General features: G+C 41.6%; 3 protein-coding genes across 3 annotated transcripts; all 3 read left to right on the top strand.

Moving 5' to 3' along the window:
* Positions 1-2936: 2936 nt before the first annotated feature.
* Positions 2937-8637, top strand: pfkmb (phosphofructokinase, muscle b). The gene is given in 21 exon segments (XM_088390348.1): positions 2937-3131; positions 3961-4034; positions 4169-4246; positions 4759-4948; positions 5029-5194; positions 5387-5431; positions 5546-5654; positions 5724-5819; positions 5900-5992; positions 6077-6202; positions 6282-6346; positions 6443-6506; positions 6582-6728; positions 6833-6903; positions 6968-7055; positions 7174-7326; positions 7420-7584; positions 7707-7768; positions 7830-8104; positions 8186-8291; positions 8366-8637. Coding segments are annotated over 21 exon segments (2391 nt in total). The 5' UTR covers positions 2937-3046; the 3' UTR covers positions 8499-8637.
* Positions 8638-9174: 537 nt separating this feature from the next.
* Positions 9175-19227, top strand: espl1 (extra spindle pole bodies like 1, separase). Its single transcript, XM_088390532.1, has 32 exons — positions 9175-9276; positions 9480-9575; positions 9772-10065; positions 10155-10895; positions 10988-11089; positions 11179-11290; positions 11391-11518; positions 11591-11784; positions 11853-12095; positions 12178-12322; positions 12410-12569; positions 12693-12832; positions 12956-13090; positions 13182-13298; positions 13408-13579; positions 13649-13777; positions 13852-14008; positions 14085-14194; positions 14303-15417; positions 15485-15866; positions 15940-16071; positions 16163-16376; positions 16467-16657; positions 16755-16882; positions 17002-17124; positions 17263-17412; positions 17478-17645; positions 17739-17843; positions 17928-18043; positions 18221-18304; positions 18440-18604; positions 18813-19227. Exons 2-32 carry the CDS (start codon positions 9495-9497, stop codon positions 19012-19014), a joined length of 6435 nt encoding a protein of 2144 aa, XP_088246658.1. The 5' UTR covers positions 9175-9276; positions 9480-9494; the 3' UTR covers positions 19015-19227.
* Positions 19228-19474: 247 nt separating this feature from the next.
* pfdn5 (prefoldin 5) lies at positions 19475-21006 on the top strand. The gene is made up of 6 exons (XM_088389707.1): positions 19475-19615; positions 19959-20061; positions 20133-20164; positions 20430-20504; positions 20618-20723; positions 20811-21006. Exons 1-6 carry the CDS (start codon positions 19550-19552, stop codon positions 20882-20884), a joined length of 456 nt encoding a protein of 151 aa, XP_088245833.1. The 5' UTR covers positions 19475-19549; the 3' UTR covers positions 20885-21006.
* The last annotated feature ends 693 nt before the right edge of the window (positions 21007-21699 follow it).

Genomic DNA, 21699 nt, shown 5'->3' with positions numbered 1-21699 from the left:
TACGTATCATACAGACAACAATATACATAATTGGGGGAGGGGGGGGGGGGCAAAGGGTTGGTCGGTGAAATGTCCAAAATGTCACAACCGTGTTGATTTTACATTCCATTACCACCAAGGAGAGTTGGGAGGAAATTCAGAGAAAGGAGGAGAGTAATGAAGCTGGGGAACTGAAGGTCAAAAGAAGAAGGGTAGAAAAAGTGATGAAATGGAGGAGAGGAGGAAAACGGGATGATTAAGATATGTACATAATGTGAGGGGGGGGTATCAGGGATGACAAATTGAGAAACAGTGCAATCCTCCGAGAGAGGAGGAGGAGGGGCAAAGACATATTAAATGGTATAGGAGGCCAGGGAGTGAGATGAGGCCTCCTGATGAATTCATAAAAGACCCGCAGAAGGGAAAAACATGCAGATAATATATTTAGGAAAACGTGAAGCGTTATCAGACAGAAAACATCGCATCACCTATTAGCCAATTACAACAAGATTGGTTTGCTGATGAGCTTGTTAACTTTCAAATAAATGTGTAATGTCAATACAAGAGTAGAGAGATAAGATATTTCTTTAGTGATCCTTGGCAGAGAACCAGCGTTGGAGGGAGGGGAAGAGTTCACCCCTCGCCATTAATCACTGCAGTGCCATTCGCTCTCTGAAATATCAGCCTATTAAAACATTCATTGAGCTGATTAAACTGCAATGAAACCTGGCAACATTTGCAGCGACACTTTCTGTGAGTGATTTATTAGAGGAAAAGGCTTTGTATGCGGTTCCCCAATGTCGGTTCCCCAATGTCGATAAACACCAAGATGGCCGCCAGCTGACAGTTGGCGTTTTGATCTGCAACATACAATATTATTAGTCATCAATTAACATGATGGTATTTTAGATTTTACTTTGGTTTCTTTCATACCTTTTATCACTTTTTCCCCATTTCAGTCTTTTTGGACTCCCTCGGGTCATCTTGTTCCTTTTTGGAATAAACTAACTCCTGTCATTTCAAAATGCCTTTTAGAAATGAAAGAGACAAAAGATAACCATTTGACAATTTAATGTAGCACATAGAATAAAACATACCCCAGTGGAGATGTGCTGTCAGTCAGCTAGTGAGAAGCGTGTATGATTATGTAACAAGAGCTGTCTGTTTCACTTGGTGATCTTGACAGGTTTAGTAGGATTCTGATAACTGGAGCAGAAAGAAGGTCAGATTGTACCAAAATCCAGTTCACATTTCACTGCATTAGCTGAGGTGGAAAAGTTCCATGTAGAACTGATGTCGTATTGATCCATATGGTTTATTACAGGCTGTGCAAGTGTTAACACTGTCCAGGAAGACAGGAGGGGTGATTATCTGGAAATGGCCTTATTGATCGCTTCGGGGCTATGCCTCGGGAGAGGACTGCATGTCCCTCAACGTGCCTGGGTTTGGATGGATGTGACTTAAAAAAAAACAAGGTAAAAACCCAAGCTGAGATGTGTGTTTATGATCATCTTTTTGTCTACAGGGACCTAAGTGATCCAGAGGTTATCATCTTGAAGGGATAAGGAATCGGAACCTCCTTAAAGGACATGTGCGGAAAAGGTACCATTTTGTTGACTGTACTAGTAGTTTGAATTGGTATAATTATCCTTGTTAGGGCAAAACTGGACTTTTTATTCTGAAGTGATTCTGAGTTGTGCGAGCCTGAGGGAAATTGCTCGATAAATTTACATTCATGGGATGTATCTATGTGGTAGGTAGTATTGAAGTTTAGAAACTTTATTTCTGTATTCAAGTACTTTCCTTGAGCATTTAAGTTGTGATTTTAGAATAAAAATAAATGTTGTCATGTATGTTAAAAATGTCAGCATGACCCGAGTGTAGTACTGCATTACTAATATGATCTATAAAAAAAAAAATGTCTGACCCCATTGGGCACCTCTGATTTGACTTCTAAGAAACTTCTGTGCCTGAGGAAAAACAATCATTTCAGTGCATTTCAGTGTGTACGTTAAATTAAATTGTAAATTGTGCATTTTAAATTAAATTTTACTTCATGAAAGTATCTATATTCTTCCTAAACATCACCTGAGTATACTTTCACCACCTCTGTGCGTCATCTGCTAAACTCCGTGTAATTTCTCAGGTTGCTTTGTTACTCCATCCCACTGAGGAGTGCCTTCTTTATTTTCCACCACTGCAATCTGTTTCGAATGAAAAGACTCCAAAACCAATCAGTCACCAATCAATCTCAGAATGAAAAAGTGATTACTTATAAATATTTAATGCAGCGTCTAACAAGCGTTAAGATTCAAACATGGCGATAGTTGTCCAAGATTTAACACAGTACTGTATTTGTTTTTGCTGCCTCCAAGTGGTCAAAATGTTTTGGGGATTTTTTGGGGGATTTTTTTTTTACTATTTACTACTGTTCACTATTTTTTTTGCGATGCTATCTGTATCAATTTATGATTAAATTCACGTGTCAATATCATTTTCAGTGTAATCCTTTAATTATAAATAATTATTGTATTTTTGTACAAGATTGGCAAAAATTGATGAACTAATTGACATATATTTGTCAGGCAGGAATTTTCAAGTCTCTCTGTTTTGTTTATTACTATTCATTTCTGATGGCACTCTTACAATTGGAATTCTTTCCTCACATACAACTTGACTTCCGTGAGTCCATCTCGGTAGTAAACATCAATCACATAGGCAGCATTTGTGGCACACAGTGGATTTATGAGATGTGACAATGAAGTGTTCAGAATAACTCTTGTCGTTGATACCGTATTTGTGGTTCTAAAAATAACCTCACTGCATCCCCTCGGATCCCCCCTTGGATTTAATGTTGTAAAAATACACATGACGAGAATGACTGGCTTGAAATGTGTGTGTCGAAATGTGTTGGCAATTATGCCTGCCTCATCGTATGTCAAGTTGTGCAAGGGTCGTGAATGCTATTACGGTCTGAGTTAGATGTGAGAGGCTCCTTGTGCAGAAGGGCTGCAGGGCTTGTCACTGCGAAGAACCATCTTCCTCGGCCATATTCAGCTCCAAGACAATGGCGGAACATATTTCGGCTGACCCCACCAAGATGGGGAAGGGTCGGGCGATTGCAGTGCTGACCTCGGGCGGTGATGCCCAGGGTAAGTGCTGGGGTTTCAATGTTTGGACAAAGTCAGAAGTTGAGACTAGAGAATAGAAAAAAAATAAAAAGATGTCGACACATGTCTGTTCAATAACGGAACCTGCTATAAGCAATTTAAACAAAAGATGATGCTTGTGGAAATCGACTTCCACTCCTTACCTTTTTTTTTTTTGCGAGATATCTGAAGTATTTGGAATTGTTTTCATTAAGTGACTAAAATTGCATTTTACTTTGCGATGTTAATTTGACTTCAATTAATTGTTCAGGTCCACTTCCATCTGCAGAATTTCTCTCGCTCATCTCCCTGTGACACAGGATCTATTTTTCTCCCTAATTATAGAATCATGACCTCTCTGTCATGTGTTATTAAATCTCTGAAGTAAAGTGAGTGAGCGACGCCACACTTTTCTGCTCTTGTTTGTAACATAAGGCAAGATACTCTTGGCAGATGCAATGTCAGTCTATCCACCTCTTGCCCTTTAAGTGACCCCTGAGTAATGACGGTGCAGCAACTGCTTTCCCTGTAGGTTTCTTCATTTTTATAAAGTTAAAAAAAACGCTTGTCACAGAAAAAGTCAATGATGGCTTGTTAGATAATAGACTATACATGAAAAAAAAAATCCATCTATCTAGTTTTGATAGCGCTTGTGCTCATTAGGGTCGCAGGTGACACTTTGAGCGAGAGGCCCAAAGTAATATTTTGCATGGTACTGTAATTTCGCAATACATGTTTTTGTATAAAACTATTCATCCATCCATTTTACCCCCTTCCTCTCCCTATATTGTTTTCCAATCTTATTAAAGCAACTTTAATGTGTGTTCTCTAGGCATGAATGCAGCTGTGAGGGCCACAGTTCGAATGGGAATATACACCGGAGCCAAAGTCTTCTTTGTCCATGAGGTAATATCATTGATTCGTGTTAGAATTTAGAACCAATAAAGGCCATGACTTTTCTGAAAAGACTATTTAGCCAGGAATGAGACATTCTACAAGTCCGAGGCAATAATGTGCTCGCTCTCTCTGTTTATTGACAGGGCTATCAGGGCCTGGTAGATGGTGGAGACAACATTCGCCCTGCTACGTGGGAAAGTGTGTCCATGATGTTGCAGCTGGTGAGAAGAAAAACAAAAGGCTACATTTAAAGATTGATCGTAGTGATTTGTTTCTCAATGCATTTGGGCTTTGTAATAATAACAAACAATTTTACCAATATACGTCATACAGTTAGCTAGCAAGTTAGGCTAAAGATGCATTGTCATGGCACGTGGAGTTAGTTGGTGTTTTGGATTCTCATTTCATGTTGTTTTTTTTTTCATTCAAATTTGGCAGGCTTATTAACAACAGTCTTCACCAAAAATGTATTTTCATGTAGCAAAGACTTTAAATACAACCATACAAATTGTATCTATATTTAACCTGTGACCATCAGGTCACAGTGACACTCTAACCTTTTGGTCAGTAATTCTAGCAACGCCTTGACACTTTAAATGTGTATGTCAATGAGATTGGCATTTAAATGCCAGAGTTCATTAGACAGCCAAAGTCGCTCGTGCATGGTGCTTTGAATGAACGTCCTGCCTCTCCACCTCCTTGATTCTGATATTGACCATGACACATTCCTCAGGGTGGAACTGTGATTGGCAGTGCCCGTTGTCAGGACTTCCGCACCAAGGAGGGTCGTACCAAGGCGGCCTACAACTTGGTCAAGTTGGGCATCACCAACTTGTGCGTCATTGGAGGTGACGGCAGTCTCACCGGTGCCAACCAGTTCAGAACTGAGTGGAGTGAGCTACTAGCAGATTTAATCAAAGCTGGTGAGGATTTATGGATATTCTCAAAAGTTGTTGATGTTTCAAAACATCTGAGAGCACGATTATTTTAAACCTGTCCTCAGGTAAGATCACAGCAAATGAAGCAAAGGCATCCTCCCATCTCAACATTGTTGGCATGGTGGGCTCCATTGACAACGACTTCTGCGGCACTGACATGACCATCGGCACAGACTCTGCCCTGCATCGCATCATGGAGATAGTGGATGCAATTGCCACCACAGCACAGAGGTGGACATTTAAATATCTCATGCAACATGTCAGAAACGTTCCACAACTGGTGTATCAAAAGATGTATTTAAAATATAAAATCCAAGCCACACATTTGGAGGAGTGTGTTAGACACCAAGTAGATTACTGCTAGAGAAATATTATTATTATTATTATTCAGGGCTCTCTAACTTAATTCGCTTCTTTATGCAGTCACCAGAGGACATTCATCCTGGAGGTGATGGGCAGACATTGTGGGTGAGTCAAGCATCTGTGTGAGCAGATGTGATGATCATGGTGAAAACTTGGAAGTCATAGTGTCGGTCTGTGTTTCTACAAACAAGACCTAAACTTTTAACCTTTGACTTACAGTTACCTGGCTTTGGTGACAGCTCTGGCATGTGCTGCTGACTGGGTATTCATTCCAGAGATGCCCCCAGAGAAGGACTGGGAGGAGCATCTGTGCAGACGATTGACTCAGGTAAATTTGAGGTTTTATTTACAACAATTCCTAAAAATACTGTGAACTATTATCTTCTTTTTCTCTTAGCAAAGGAATCTTGGCAACCGTTTGCATATTATCATCGTAGCAGAAGGTGCAATAGACCTCAATGGTGAGCCCATCACCTGTGAGTATGTCAGACAGGTCAGTAATATAATTTTTTACGATACATATTTTTGTTAGAAATATACATCTGTTCATGAATCCAAAACATTTTGGTTCAGTTGGTGACAAAAAAGCTTGGCTTCGACACCCGTACCACCATATTAGGCCATGTCCAGAGAGGAGGAACTCCCTCCGCCTTTGACAGAATCCTGGTATTTTTCATGACTTAAAATATTTACATAATATTTTTTTTGGGGGGTTATTGGTTTCTTTAAGTCTGCTCTGTGATCAATCAGGCCAGCAGGATGGGTATGCAGGCAGTGATGGCTCTGTTAGAAGCCACACCTGATACTCCTGCAAGTGTGGTCAGCTTGTCGGGAAACATGGCTGTCAGACTGCCTCTGATGGAATGTGTGCAAGTGGTATGTCGCACAAAATATTTACACAACAAGTGTGAGATGAAGCATCTGGGTGCATAACAATGTTCTCGGACATTTTTAGACAAAGGATGTCACCAAAGCAATGGCTGAAAAAAGGTTTGACGATGCAGTGAACCTTAGGGGAAGGTGAGTCATCCGTTTTTATGCTTCCACATTTGGAAAATGTTCAATATTGCATTTACTTTTGAACGTCCATACATTTCTGCAACCTTTTGAGAATAGGAGCTTCGAGCACAACTGGAATGCCTACAAAATGCTGTCGCACATTCATCCTCCAGATACAAAGGCAAGATGTGATTTTTATATGACCCACTTGAGACTGCATGTCTGACAAATGTTTCTGTGAATTTCCACCCACCAGAGCAATGTCAACATAGCCGTTTTAAATGTGGGAGCACCGTGCGCTGGAATGAATGCTGCAGTTCGTTCCGTCGTCAGAACTGGCCTCCTCCAAGGTCACCAGATGCTGGCCGTGCATGATGGATTTGACGGTTTAGCCCATGGCCAGGTAATTTTACGTTACACTCCTATAGTGTTATGAATGCATTACCTAAACACAATACAAGATATATTTCAGGTGATAATTTCAGCTAATGTGCTTTCCCTACGTAGATCGAGCCTATTGGTTGGACTGGAGTGGCCGGGTGGATTGGAAAGGGTGGCTCGCTCCTCGGTACTAAGAGGTGAGACGGTTCCAAAACTTACATGTTGAATACACAGCCCTGATTACTCCCTTTTTTTGTGAAGATCCCTGCCAAGTAAGTTCATCAAGGAGATAAGCCAGAACATCTCAAAGTTCAACATTCACGGAATCGTCCTTGTCGGCGGCTTTGAGGTAGGTTGAGCAGTGTTTTTATTTCTACTAAATGCTGCCTGTAATGAACCATAAAAGATAGAAACAACTTGTGTGTAATAATAAAAGTTCATTTTCACACGTTTTGTTCTCCACATAGGCATTTGTTGGGGGACTGGAGATGGTGGAGGCCAGACAGAACTATGAGGAATTTTGTATCCCTTTTGTCATCATTCCTGCTACCGTCTCCAACAATGTTCCTGGTTCCGCCTTCAGTATAGGAGCGGACACTGCTCTTAACACCATAACCTCGGTCTACATTTTTTTTCCTCCTCACATAAAAACTGCCAGCAAACATTTAACAATGTTATAATGTCCCTCTTCTTTTCATATTTATTTCTTCTAGTCATGTGACCTGATCAAGCAATCGGCAGCCGGTACCAAGCGAAGAGTGTTCATTGTTGAGACCATGGGAGGATATTGCGGATACCTGGCAACCATGGCCGGCTTAGCAGCTGGAGCTGATAATGCGTATATCTTTGAGGAGCCTTTTGGAATTAAGGATCTGAAGGTCTGAGTAGAAGGAATATATAATATATAGTATAAAAATAAAACATCATGACGATCAGGAAAAAAAGACATTTAGTCTTGCGAATTACAGTAAGTCATTTTTATTTCTCAACTTGCTCATAGATGAATGTGGAGCATCTGACGGAGAAGATGAAGACAACAGTAAAGAGAGGACTTGTCCTGAGGTTTGAATGAAATCCCAACAAATCCCTTCTTCAAAGGGTTTACTGTCCCTTTTTTCCTCAGAAATGAGAAATGCAATGAAAACTACACCACGGATGTTCTCTTCAATCTGTACTCTGAAGAAGGAAAGGGTATATTTGACTGTAGGAAGAATGTTCTTGGACATATGCAGCAGATATGGCATTCTTTGTTTATTGTCAATTTATGAGTACAGCAAAAACGGTTGTTTGTGTTTTAGGGTGGAACGCCCAGCCCCTTTGATAGGAATTTTGCCACCAAGATGGGCATCAAGTCTATCCTTTGGTTGACGGAAAAAGTGAAGGAACACTCCCGACATGGTGAGGACTGAAAGACAAAATGCTAAAAAGAAGGATTGGTGCTTGATGTTGTAATATGTGAGTGAAACTTCAAATCTCCAGGTCGAATCTTCGCCAATTCTCACGATACCGCATGCGTGTTGGGAATGAAGAAGAGGTCTTTGATTTTCCAGTCTCTGACGGAGCTGAAAGAACACGTTGATTTCGAGTAAGACATTTTATTGTTTCAGTTTAAATACTGAACATGGATTTTCTATTTTTTACTTTTTTATTTTTCCGCAGACATCGTATTCCGAAAGAACAATGGTGGATGAGGCTGAGGCCCGTCTTAAAAATCCTGGCCAAGTATGACACCCGCCTGGACACTTCCAACATGGCTGAAATGGAGCATGTCATGCAAAAGAAAAGTTCATAAGTAGTTTTTGCATGTAGTAGTTATTCATGCCATTAGAATTCTACGTGACTCCTGTGTTGGCTGTAGCTCTCAAAAGCTGCGGCTTAAAAAAACATAATGATGAAATGAAAATAAAGAGAGCAATAAATTATCTAAAAGACATTGTTGCATTTTATTGAAAGCAGCCAGCAAAAGCAACTTGTTACCCAACCGTCTGTGTTTCCATTAACTTTGGATGATAAGGGTTTACATCAAAATAAGTAATTATATTTGTTAGAAAATGTGCACGGTAATACAACGCATTTCTGATCTACTGAGATGTTTGAGCAACATTTGCAAAGTGAACATTTAAATGCTCAGAACAATTTCCAAGCCTAAAATAAAAAGAAATATTGTGATGACTCTGACATAACAGTAACGAAAACATGACAAAAATATATAAAATATATAAAAATAGATTTCAATATTTTATTATGAATAGATGCAAGTACAGATGTGCTGACCACCTAATAATTATTTTAGTTCATTAAATTTACAATTATTGTTATACATCATTGCATAAAATTAAGCAAGAATTTAGAGCATAAATGAGTGCTAAAATTGGCCACATAAAAGTAATGTAAGACGTATTGTGCGTGCTGACGAAAACAAATACGGAAAAACTACACTACCCATGATACCTTGTACTTTCGGGTAAGGCGGGTAAACTTTTTGATTGGTTAACAAGTGCTTTTCAAATAGAGTGAGCGGTAGCTGTTGATGGTTTCGCCTCCTTTGGACGTGTTCGCTGCTGATCTGCGTAAGTATAAATACCAATATATATTTTGATATAATTTAAATACTACTGCTATTACTGCCAAGGATTTCCACTCGAAATAAGTTACTGTCTGCTACATCGTTTCTCAAAGTTACTCAGTTACGTACGTAGCGTCGTGTTCTTCGGTGTCGTCTGATCGTTAGCTTAAAAAATGTATTCAATGTGGTTAACATGTTTTTCTCCAGCTATCTTCAGACGTCATGAAGTGTTTGGCCGTCGACGACTTGATCAACCGGACAGCTTCGTTGAGCGGGGCACTGCTGTTATGTCAAGAGCTCGAGGTTTGCATGATAAACTTTTTCAAAGTGAGGCTACAGTTTGACGTCGATGGACGAGTCATTAACGTTTAAGCTCATTTGCTGTTAGAAAATCGCGTTATTTTATCGTCTGGGTGAATTTGAATGTTGAACATGGTGATGTTTGGAATCTTTCTCAACATGTGATTTGAACTTTACTTAATAAATCTTTGTTTTGCAGAGACTTGCCAAGCGTGTACCACTTTATGGTGGCACGCTATGTGATAGGGTCATCAGAGCCTGTAACCATCAATTAGGGCTTAAAACGCTGGAGTTTGATCACGTAAGCCAATTGGTAACGCTTGTGGAGCTTGCCGTTCATGGCTATGATGTCTATTCCCGCAACCAAAGCAGTCCACTATACATGGAAAAGATCATTTTCCATGTTGTCAACAACCTAAGCTCTCTTCAAGTCCACACTCTCTGCAGCCGTATCGCTGCATTGCTTTATACCAGGCTGACCTCAAAATCACAGGTTTGACTTTGTACTATGATTCATTTATTTTTTGTATTTTCTATTACATACGTCCTCCAATAACGCTTGTTATTCTACATTGTCTTTAGGATGAGCACTATTATGTTCTTGCGCGGAGCTGCTTCTCCGTTTTGTGGAACAGTCTCTCTGCTGCCATGGATCAGAAGGTCCTCAGTCCCCAAGACAAACTTCGTTGCCAGTTCCAAGCCCTCAACTTCCGTCTGTTGTTGGACACAGAAACTCCTAATCTTTCTAAAGCTCCTGCATACATAGCGAGCGCCATCTTTGAATTTGCAAAAAGTCGTGAAGCACTGAATGAAAAGGATGCCTCATTTGTTCTCAACGAAATGCACGCTCTTTTCTCCAGATGGAGTGGTAGTCAAGATTGCAAGATCGATGGCTCTATGCCATCTATTGATACAACAAGCATTTACACACTTCTTGAAATGGTGCTTGTCATAATCAAGATGCTGTGTAAAGCTGGGTATCATAATTTGGCTTCCACCTTTCTGAATGAAATGGAAGTTAAGGTGAGGAAATATGCTGACTGTCGTGTTGCAGCTCTGGAGCTCGGGAAACAGGCAGTTGAAATCCACTCTGTGGGGACACCTGCTGAGTGTAGTGATAAGTTCTTGAGAGCGTGTGCCAGGACCTTGAGGTCTCTTCCATCGAAGTTGGGTGAACGTGAAGCTCATTCTGTCCTGGAAGGATGTCAACTGGTGATGTGGGTTGTGGAAAATTGCCATAAGAAGGGATTTAGTAGCCCTGTGCTGCTGGCTTGGTTTTCCTTTCTTGAGGAGCACCAAGACCTGATCAAGAGGATCCTGGAGGTTGGTGCTCTTTAAATATTTACTACTTTCCTGTCGTTAGCTCTGCTCAAAAGCACTTCAATCTATTTGTTTTGTCTTGCTTTTATTTGTAGAGCTCAATATTACAAAGTGAGCGCAGCAGTCTGCAGCAGAGCCTCTGCATCAGTATTCTCAAAGGCTTTGGATTTGCCAATAAGAGCTTGTTAGAGTCCCAGGTGAAGTCCCACCACCACCATACATGATGTTTAAATAAGATTCATGTAATGTATGTATATATTTTTTTTTCTGTCATTATGTTTGTTAGCTGGATGACAGTGAGACTCTGGCCAGAGTGCTTCTCTATTGCCAAGCCACAGCTGGACACATGATGACTGAAATGTGCAAACTGCCAGATGAAGACTTTGTCGCCCAAGCAGGTGCTTAGGAGCTGTGTTTGGGGGGGAAAAGAAGAAAATAAATTTTTAATTGACTTTTAGGAGCATCATAGTACATTGTTTCCTTGTTGTGTCTGTGTAGTGGCTGAGGTGAGCAACTTAGGCTGTGGCTTGTATAATCGTCGTCTGTATGATCAGGCCTTCACGCTTCTTGAGCTCCTGTGTCGCGATCTGAGCAAGAACTGTCCTGTTTCGCTCTCTACTGCTCGGGTAAGCTTTGCCACTGTGCTCAATCTCTTTAATGAAGACAGTAATGGAATGTCTTTTGACTTTTCCCCCCAGTTGAACCGACCCTTCATGCTAGCTGTGCAGTCTTCCCGGCGAGCGGGGCACCTGGAACGAGCGCTGGAGTGGGTCATCCTGTGGCTGAAGGTCTTGGGGAATAAAATGGCTTTGCATATGACGGAGCCGATCTCTTTGTGGGTGAAAACCAAGATCGACGCCGCTCGTAACTCTGAAGAGGACATCCGACTCAGGTTCTAATAGTTCAATCTTTTCCGTGGAGTTGATATTTTCTTTGACGGTGTTGATTGTAATCTCCTAGGACGATACGTGATGGTTTTGGTCACGAGGTTCCCGATGAAAGAATAATGCTTTGCCTTTTGGATGAGGAGTTGCGTGCTTATAAGGAGGAAGCAGGCGACACCTCACAGGAGCGCTACAACACTCTTTGCGATCTGCTGGACATCTGTCATGAGGAGAGCGCTCACAACCACCTGCGTGCTGTCTATCTCTGCGAAATGGCCCAGGTTGTTTGTTTTAAGGACTTCAGTGAACAGACTGATTGGTGAGAGCTTCCGTTCAATGTCTGAGGACACTTAACGAGCCGAGTCTCTTGTGATGACATTTGCGTATGCTCCGTTTAACAGTGCGGCTGTTGATTTCGCCCATGAAGCTTTACGGCTCCTGGAAGAAGAAATGGAGACTCCTGAAAACACAAACCAACTGAAGGACAACAAGGCTCAAGCTTTGCTCTGGATTTTTATCTGCACTCTTGAGAAGAATCTCGAGGAGGTGCGCATGGCCCGAGTTACTAAGTTTAAAGTTTGTGTGTTGGATTTTCTCACACAAAAGTTGTGTTGTGATGTTCTTTCTTGCTAGGCAATCGAAAGAGACATCAAGCTTCGGCAGATGCGTGAGCAGACTCCCTCTGTGGAAAATCCAGTAGGGACCAATGATTTTGATTATGAAGACAAGCAGCAGAATGAGAACAACATTTTGGTATACGATGGTCTGAAATTCAGCCTGTCTGCTCAGAACAGTACGTATTTTTAAATGTGATTTCAATTGCAATTTGGAGCCCTTTGCCATTATGTACATACAATTTGTGAAATTTGATTCTTATCATTCTTATTGTTATGACAATTTTGTTTTTGTTCCACAGAGTTTTGCCAACCTTTGGAAAGAGCGCTGACTGAGTGGGCTACTCTTGTGCGGACACCAGTTTTGCCTTCCGTCAGAAATCCTAAACAGACATCAGATTCTATTGCGATGACTGCAGCTCTCTTCCAACTCATGGGAAAGGTAAGAAGTGCATTTCCAAAGAGACTTTACCCATTTTAAATAAGTCAGTCTGACTTAGTTATATATAATCTATTCTGTTTGCTTTTGTTGATCAATTTTACGTGCTGCATTTCTCCATTTTAGCCTCTTAAAGCTTTGGAAGTATATCAACTTGCTATTGAACTTTCCCGCCAACTTGGTGACACTCAAGGATGCGCATATGCCCTCTGTCAGTCGGCCAGCCTCCTCTTGGAAATGGGCTCCTCTGAACTGGCTTTGGTAATGCCATTTTTCTTAAAAAAAAAAAGTTCAAAGCACATTAAACGTCAAGGTCATTTTTGAATTGATCAGAAATTACTTGTGTTTACAGATTCAAACTGAACAAGCAGAAAAAATGGTGACGACTGATGCAAGCACAGAAGAACCCTTCATTCTCTCGCTGGTCATCATTTTGCTGAAATCTCGATGCTGCTATAGTACTGGACAGGTAAATAACAGTAGCCCAGCTGCAGTTCCCATATCTGAAGTTTTAGAGATATGAAATATGTTCTTTTTAGGTTATTATTTTGAACTTATTAGTATTTCCTTTTTCACAGGTGGATCGTGGGGTTTCTTATCTGTGTGACGTGCTTAAAGAGACCAATGAGCAGAAACGTTCCAAGGGCTGGTATATGTTGCGAGCTCAAGCACTCCAGACTTGCAGCTCCTATTTCAGTTTAGACACGGCTTCCCTGCCACCAACCCAGCGGAGCCGCATTTCACAACATGGTAAGTTAGTTCGTTTCTGCTTTCATCATAGCCATTTAAACAATGATGATTTCTGTTTTTGGATCTCAGGTTTTAAAAGCCCAGATACTGCTTTGGGTGAAAGTCTGAAGCTTCTCAGCGGCCTGCTGGTCACTTTTGTGGGAAAAGGCTTGTATGGGAGTCCTGGAAATGCTGCCGACGTACGCTTCATCAACACAGGCATGTTAAATAACAATAATGATCAACATTTTTTAGTTTTGGGCCATTATGACTCTTCTCTTGATCTACGACAGGAAATAATCTTATGTTTAAATGGCGGCTGCTTTCGGAACTGTTGAACTGCTCAATGAAAGTCATTGTGATGAGAACCAGCTGCGGTGCCATCAGTGATGCTCGGCTGCAGTGTCGAGAAGCCCTGAAACTGGCCATCAAGTTGCAAGCACTGAGCCAGTAAGTTCATGCACTTAGTTACTAGGATTGTGTAGTTCTTCCATAACCTTGGTACATTTCATTTTCATTCTCTTAGATGTGCTGAGCTGTTGGTGGTGAAAGCTGAGTTGGAACTAAAGCAAGGAGAGACAGCAGAAAGTGGATTTGATTTAGACAAAGTCAAGAACCTTCTGGAAGTGTACACAGGTTCGCACAAATTAGTAGCTACTTTTAATGGCGAGAATCGGGCACCAGAATCAGTTCCCCGGTGCCTTTTATTTGATGTTGAGTTTCAAATGAGCTTTGTCTGTTCAGATTTTTCAGATCCAAAGTCCAAGTTGGAGGTTAAAATCAAGCCAAGAAAAGGTCGGCCGTCGCAGAAATCTCGTCTATTTCCTGTGATGGAGGATGATGACCTGAAGGACATCCTGAGTACAAGGTGGACTCTCAAAGAGCCAGTTGTGAGGGATGAAAGTAGCTCGCCACCGCTCAAGACCAAACCACGTCGTTGGCTCTCCTGCCTGACGCACAAACCAACCTGCCAGTGCCCTTGCTGCTCGGAGCCCTTCCTAGGACGAGTCACCGCCCGCTGGGCTGCCGGACAGGCCGATATGGTTCTCCAGCTTGACCCTTCTGAAGCCGAAAATGCTTTTAAACTTTACTGGGCGGCATTGGCTCGTTGCAAGACAGTCACTGCCAAACTTGAGGCTAAATTGACTGAATTCATGCCACAGCAGAGCCCCACAAAGGCCTTGCTTATGCATGATGTGATGGGCCGTGCGTACCTTCACATGGCTGTTTCTGGCCTTGAAGCCAGACAAAGTAAGGTTTGCAGCATATGGAAAGTACTGGAAACTGGTTTAGCTTTGGTTGATTCTGTGCAATCCCCGGAACTCAGAGCTGTGAAAGCAGGTCTCATGGTAACCAAAGCCATTGGACTATTGGTTACCTTATCTACAAAAAAAGGATGCAAGCTGGAGGAACTTTTCTCAAATGTGTGGACGTGGAAGGCACCAAAACAATTGAAAGTTTTGAAATTGCAGCAAAGCTCACTCAAGCAGCCTGAAGGTTTACCTAAGTCTGAAAAAAAGAAGACAAAGGTCAAGGCCTCGCAGATAAATTTCCAATTCCCAAGCTACACAGCCAAAGGGAAAAGCCTGGGTCCCATGACTCCAGTTATTCCGATGAGTCCGTTTCCCAAGACCCCAGTCGTCAAGTCCAAGTTTTCTGCAAAGGAGCTTAGCGTTTTTGACTTCAGCACCGTGGCCTGTACTCCAATAAAGAAAGATAAAGCACCGGCCTCAGTGCAGAGTGCGCAGAAAACTGCGCCCAAAATGGAGTTTCAGGTGTTTGATCAGTTCCTACCCACTCAAGACAAAGTTAAGCCCGTACCTGCTGCTCCAAGACGCACCAAGAAATCTCGATTCAAGGTGGGTATCAAATTAGAGGACTAAATTAAGAACGAGACTAATAATTACTTGAACTGTCTTAATTCAGGTGGAGTTTAGTGATGACAGTGACGCAGAGTATAACCCTCGGGAAGTACCGGATGAAAAACTATCCAAAAAGAAAAACACCGCAAGACAAGCTACATGCAAAGATAAAGCTGCCTCTGCTACGAAGATCCAACCGACAAGGCAGGCGAAGAAGAAGAGCTGCGCACTGCCTCAGAGCACCTCGTCCGAAGATGAAACTCCCGCGTGTCGAGCGTCCTCAACAAGACGTGGACGAGCCAGAAAGGTGTCTGCCAAGGAGTTGGCGTTCGAGGAGGAGCCAGAAAAAATGAGGGCCATTGAGGAGGAAACGAATGAAATTCTAGACATGAGCATTGAGTATTTAAGGACGTCGGACAAAGAGGCAAAAGACTCTGCTGCTTCAGGTAAGATGTTCAACTGCTGCACTGTCATGCGAGCAATGCCTTTTAACTTTGTTTGCGCTTTTCGTCTTTAAAGAGACAAATTTTGTTGAGGTGTTGCGGAGGGAGTTGTGTTGCGATTTGGAGGGGAATGACTTGTTTACTAAGAAATGTGGACGTCAAGCAAGAGGTCCTCAAACCCCTCTTCCTTATCCGGACCTCACACCGGGTAAGGTTTTAGAGATTCTGACAATCCCTGAAATACCAATAAAAAGTGTTTCGCCATCTGATTGATTGATTTTTGTTTTGTTTTGGGTCAGACAATGTTTCATTTGAAGATATTCAGGTGTTACTCCGCTCAGCTTGGCTGGCTCTTCAGCACTTCCCCCCTCCCACCATATTTCCAAACCTGTGTGGCCTTCTGGCATTATCGACGGGGCAGCAGGATCCCGTAACTACAGCAATGCTTCATTCCCAGTCTTTGGGCATCACAAGCCGGCATCGCACCATCAGGCACCTCGCCAGCTCTCTCAAGTAAGTGCATTCGCCGTGTGCTGTAACGTTTGATGTTCTGTAGGCAAGTGTGCTTTCTAAGTTGGTTATTTGTTGTGTGTTTTTTCATAGGAGGCTAAAAAAAACATCCGGCGAGCTAGCAGATCAAATGGACAGCTTAAGTCTCAACGAGTCGAGTACCACGACGGAACAGAGGTTGTCTCGGTTGGAGGACATCTTTTCCTTTCCAACATCTGATGGTTCAGCCTTCCCTCAGAGCCACTGTCAAGAGTTGATTCAGCAACTCCAACAACTTCCTTCAGGTAACATGGGGGTGATGTTCCGATTTACTGGAACCTCTTTCATGACTGTGAGGGTATAAGCAAAATGGTTCCACATGTTTCTTTCTCTTTGCCACAGGCGTGACTGTGTGTGTGATGTCAGTGGTTGGAGTCAGATCTCACGAAATGGGGGACAGCATCCTTCTGTCCCGTCTTGAAAAGGGCTCGGCTCCTGTGACTGTACACATCCCCACGTCCACAGAGCCGGTAAGCATGATAAAACATAGTTGCAGGGGGATTGTAAATTAGAAAACAAAATCAAGTCGATCTCAGAGCCAAAGGAAAACGTTTAACTTTTCTTTTCACAATTCTCTTCTGATTTACAGCGCTCTATTAGATGGCTGGTCCAGGAGATGGATAGTATTCTGGTGGATCAAAAGGCTCTGAGCAGTGTGTCGAACAAAGATCAGTGGTGGGAGGGCCGCAGGGCACTCAACTCTCGAGTTGAGGTAAGGAACAAGGGCACTGCTGCTGCAAAGGCTGTGATGTAATAGTCGCTCCAAATGTGAACATTTTTATTTTTTACTTGGATAACAAAGGTGTCAGTTAACGTGTTTTTTTTTTTATTATATACGTATGTGTTTTAGTGTTTACTGAAAGACATGGAGAAATTGTTGGGCTGCTGGAAGAGCCTCCTTCTGCCTCTTTCATCGGATCCCAAGCTCTCCGCAAAGGCCCAGCACCTTTGCAAGACTTTGTGCGCCAAGGGAGTGACAGCCAGTGAAGAAATGTTAAAGGTTTGTGGTGTTTTCTTTTTCTGCATCGCCAAAGCACCCAGGTAAATATATTGCCTTGTGTGTAGGTTCTCCTTTCAGCAGTCCCTCGACTGTCCCCAAAAGAATTGAAAAGTTTTGCTCTTGGAGTTTGTCCCGAATGGGATGACAATTGTGAGCAGCTTCTCCAATCGGCTGATTTGCATTTTGCTGACAAAGAGGAGCCTTGTGGTCATGTGGTTCTCATTCTGGACAAGGTACTAAAATTGAGCTGTTATTTGTCACGTGGAACAATGTGTCTGACCTCTGACTGGATCATCCTGTATGCCAAACTGTCTTGTCCTCTACAGTACCTTCAGAAGCTGCCCTGGGAAAGCATCTCCACCTTGAAGTTCCGTTCCATGAGCCGCATGCCGTCCCTGCAGTCATTAATTGGACTGAGTATTCAGAAAGAGGTATGATTTTTATCCCAATAACTGATAAATTGTGATACATTGTGCGAAATCTGTCATCGGGATAATATCGTTATCCTTCTTCAGAATGACCCTCAGTCTATCTTGAAGCACGGTGTGGACCCAAAGAATACATTTTATATTTTGGACCCTGATGGCAATTTACAAAACTCAAAGAAAGAATTTCAAGAGTGGTTCAGTAGGTGAGTCCATCCATCCATCCATCCATCCATCCATCCATCCATCCATCCATCCATCCATCCATCCATCCATCCATCCATCCATCCATCCATCCATCCATCCATCCATCCATCCACTCTTAAAAACAATACATTTGAAAGACTTTTCCTCACTTTCTACTTTTTTGTCTTTAATTTTAGTGAACCGGATTGGGATGGTGTGTGTGGACATGCTCCTGAAGCGGGACAGCTGGAAGAAGCTGTTGCAGCTAAGGATCTATACATGTACGTTTGTGAGAATCTAATAATTGTTGGACAACCTACAAGAATAAAATATGCCACTAGTGTATATCGTAATCTGAGTTGGAATAACCTTGGTTTTCCCTCCTTGTTCTGTGTCCATCCCTTTGGACTCTTCAGTTATTTGGGCCATGGTGCAGGGGCACGTTTCCTTGACAGCCATGCGGTCCTGATGCGACCAATGAAAGCCGCCTCCCTACTGCTCGGCTGCAGCAGTGCTGCTCTGGCTGTGCGGGGCGATCAGGAGGGACAAGGAATCATCCTCAGTTATCTCATAGCAGGCTGGTGAGAAAAGTTTGCATTTTTTTTTTTTTTTTTTAAATAAATACATTAAAATTTTACATCGAATTGTAGAAAATTACAAAGTGATGTGAGTAATGCATGGTTTATTCAGTTGTAGAGCACAAGATTTCAGTGCACTATATCATTTGCTGTATTTGTCTTGACTATTGTTTTTTTTTTTTTTTTCCTCCTCCGTTTCTCACCCGCATAGCCCCTTTGTTTTGGGAAACCTGTGGGATGTAACTGATCGGGATATTGATCGCTTCACCAAAGCTCTGCTGAAATCCTGGTTATCATCAGAGTCCGGAAGTGCCTTGCTGGATTATATGGGCCCTTCACGCCAGGCCACTTACCTGCAATATCTCATAGGAGCCGCACCGGTGGTCTATGGTTTACCAATTCACATGCGGTAATGGAGGCCAGTCAGCTGCTAACAGAATGACATACTCATATTCTACACTGCAGTATTTTTATTTTTTTTTGGTCTTTCATTTTGAGGTTTTTGAACTTGCAATTTAACTGAAGATTTTAATTGTAAAAATCTGCATTTTACTCTCAAATACAACACCTCTTTTTGAATTGTGATTTTTGAGTAAAATGTTTAAATAAATGTTCACTTGAATTTTTTTGATTGAGTCGTCCCTATTTAATCGTGATTACTGTCATTAAAGTCTGCATTTGATTTTACATGCTGAACAAATGAGTTTTAACTATTTTGTCACGGCTGCAATATAAATTTATTATACAGATGTAGTGCCAATTTACAAATTGATTGATTTGAATTCATATCACAACAGTTTGAAAGCCACAGCAAGTCGAGCGAGTTTCTAATAACTTGAGCTGCATGCATTCTAACGCCCACTAGGAGGCGTCTGCTAACGGAAACGAACACGCCACTTTTCTTGAACCGGAAGCAATCCCTGGCGTCACACTCCCCGGGTTCCCAACATGGCGATCAATCTTGCGGACCTATCGCTCCCTCAGCTTGAGGGACTGAAAAGTCAATTAGACCAGGCAAGTTTACTTTTGTGTATTATTATTGTGTTTATAATACAATATTTTGTTGTATTGATGGTAATAGAACTGAATACACCGTGGGAGAGTTTTGTTTAATGTAGCATGCCCAGGCACTGATGTATCCCTCCACCCCTCCCTACGTTTAAGACTATTTAAAGATAAGGCGTGCTAGCTCACACACATTTGTAAATTAATGCAAATCTGCATAATCTAAATTAGGCAGATCACATGCATGGCAGATCACAGACTTTTGGACAATTAACAAATTAACGTAAATGCATGTCTAAACGTATATAGTTGCGGGACAGTACTGACACTTGTGCGAAATTTTGTCTTGCAGGAGGTCGAGTTCCTGACGTCTTCAATAAGCCAGCTCAAAGTTGTCCAGGCTAAATATGTTGACGCAAAAGATAATTTGAATTCCTTAAACAAAAAAAATGAAGGTGGGTGGAATAGGTTTTTAGATTCTGTGCATTTAGCCAAGGTTGATGAAACTGTCTCTCTCCTCACGTAGGCAAGGAATTACTCGTCCCACTCACAAGTTCTGTATCCTTGAATTGTATTCATCACCAGTATGATTGTATTTTTATCTGATTTATAGTTTGCCATAGATGAGACCTTTTTTGTGCCAAACACAGATACATAGTTTTATTATTAGCATGTTTTCCAAACTGAATGTGTCTTTCCTATACATATAAATTGGAAAGAAAATCCAGAAAATGTTATGTGGGTTACATTTTCCTGTTACAGTTTACAATGTATTTCATATTCTGTCTCAGTCAGCCATTGTCCTTAATTTAACGTATTCTAGATGTATGTGCCTGGAACATTAAATGACGTGGAGCATGTTTTAGTCGATGTGGGAACAGGATATTATGTTGAAAAGGTAAGTAGGTGTTTTAATGTATTCCGTTATATTCTGCTTTATGTCGGGATTATTCATTGTTAAATCTAATTCAAAAATGCAAACCTCAAGTGCAATCTTTGGCTTTCTTGTAGAATGTACCAGATTCCAAGGCATTCTTCAAACGAAAACTAGATTTCCTGACAAAGCAGATTGAGAAAATTCAGCCCGCCCTTCAAGAAAAACATGCCATGAAACAAGGTAACGGTCATCACAAATGTAAAAGCAAATAACAATCTCGCATTTTAACTTGTTGCTGACAAGATGTCATTTTTTGCTTTCTTGTAGCTGTCATTGAAGTCATGAATGTGAAGATCCAACAGCTACAACAGAGTAAACAGGCTTCCAGCACCAAGGCTTAATCGTGACAACACTTAAATGAATGCTTTTTGTGTGTGTGAAAAAGAACTGTAAAATGTCCTGCACTGACCTTTATACAATCTCTTCTTGCATAATTTGGAAATAAAGGGTTAGTCAATATTAATGTGTTGTGACCCATTTGTAAGTAGCCCTAGCACAGTGATGTACAGCCTTATTGTTGAAAACCGTGTTTGCCTAAAAACACGAGCATCGAGAATAAAAAAAAAAATCCATTTGATCTGAGGAAAACAAACAAAAAAGCTCATATGTAATGTTTTTTAAAGGATGTTTTGTTTTGCTCCTGGTTTAAAGTGGTTTAAATGCTACTGAAACAAAATAAACACAATAAGATGTCAGTTCAGTCATGATTAGCCTATCAGCATTTAGCTTGTTGCAAAGCAGCGTCCAGTGATTTTATTTCTCAGTGTGAGCAAGTTAGTAATAAAGGGAAATGTGCTTTTGGGAGTTTGCAAACATATTTTTAAGGTTGTGTTAAACTTATAATCATATTAATATCTAGTATTGGAGTGCTCGTGTGGATTGGTGGGGGCCGAGGAATGTGCAGGCAAACTGCATGAACTTGTTTTCTTCGAAGTGTTGTGGAATAGGCCCGGATAGGGAGTACCGGAGGAGATCATCTCAAGGTCGGTGAGGAACGAGAACAACAGCACGTCTATGAGACCGGCCTTTGAGGGGAAAACCCAACCGTCTGACCTCAGCGACACCTGGACCGGGGAGGAGATGGCCATCGACCAATCATCTCACAATATTTTGCATGCTTTAATATTCATATTGTGTTTCTTTAAAACTGGGCAAC

The sequence above is a fragment of the Syngnathus floridae genome, chromosome 11 (genome assembly GCF_059516105.1).
Source record: "Syngnathus floridae isolate MCC-2025c chromosome 11, RoL_Sflo_1.0, whole genome shotgun sequence".
NCBI classification, from domain to species: Eukaryota; Metazoa; Chordata; class Actinopteri; order Syngnathiformes; family Syngnathidae; genus Syngnathus; species Syngnathus floridae.
This window is presented reverse-complemented; position numbering and strand designations above follow the sequence as displayed.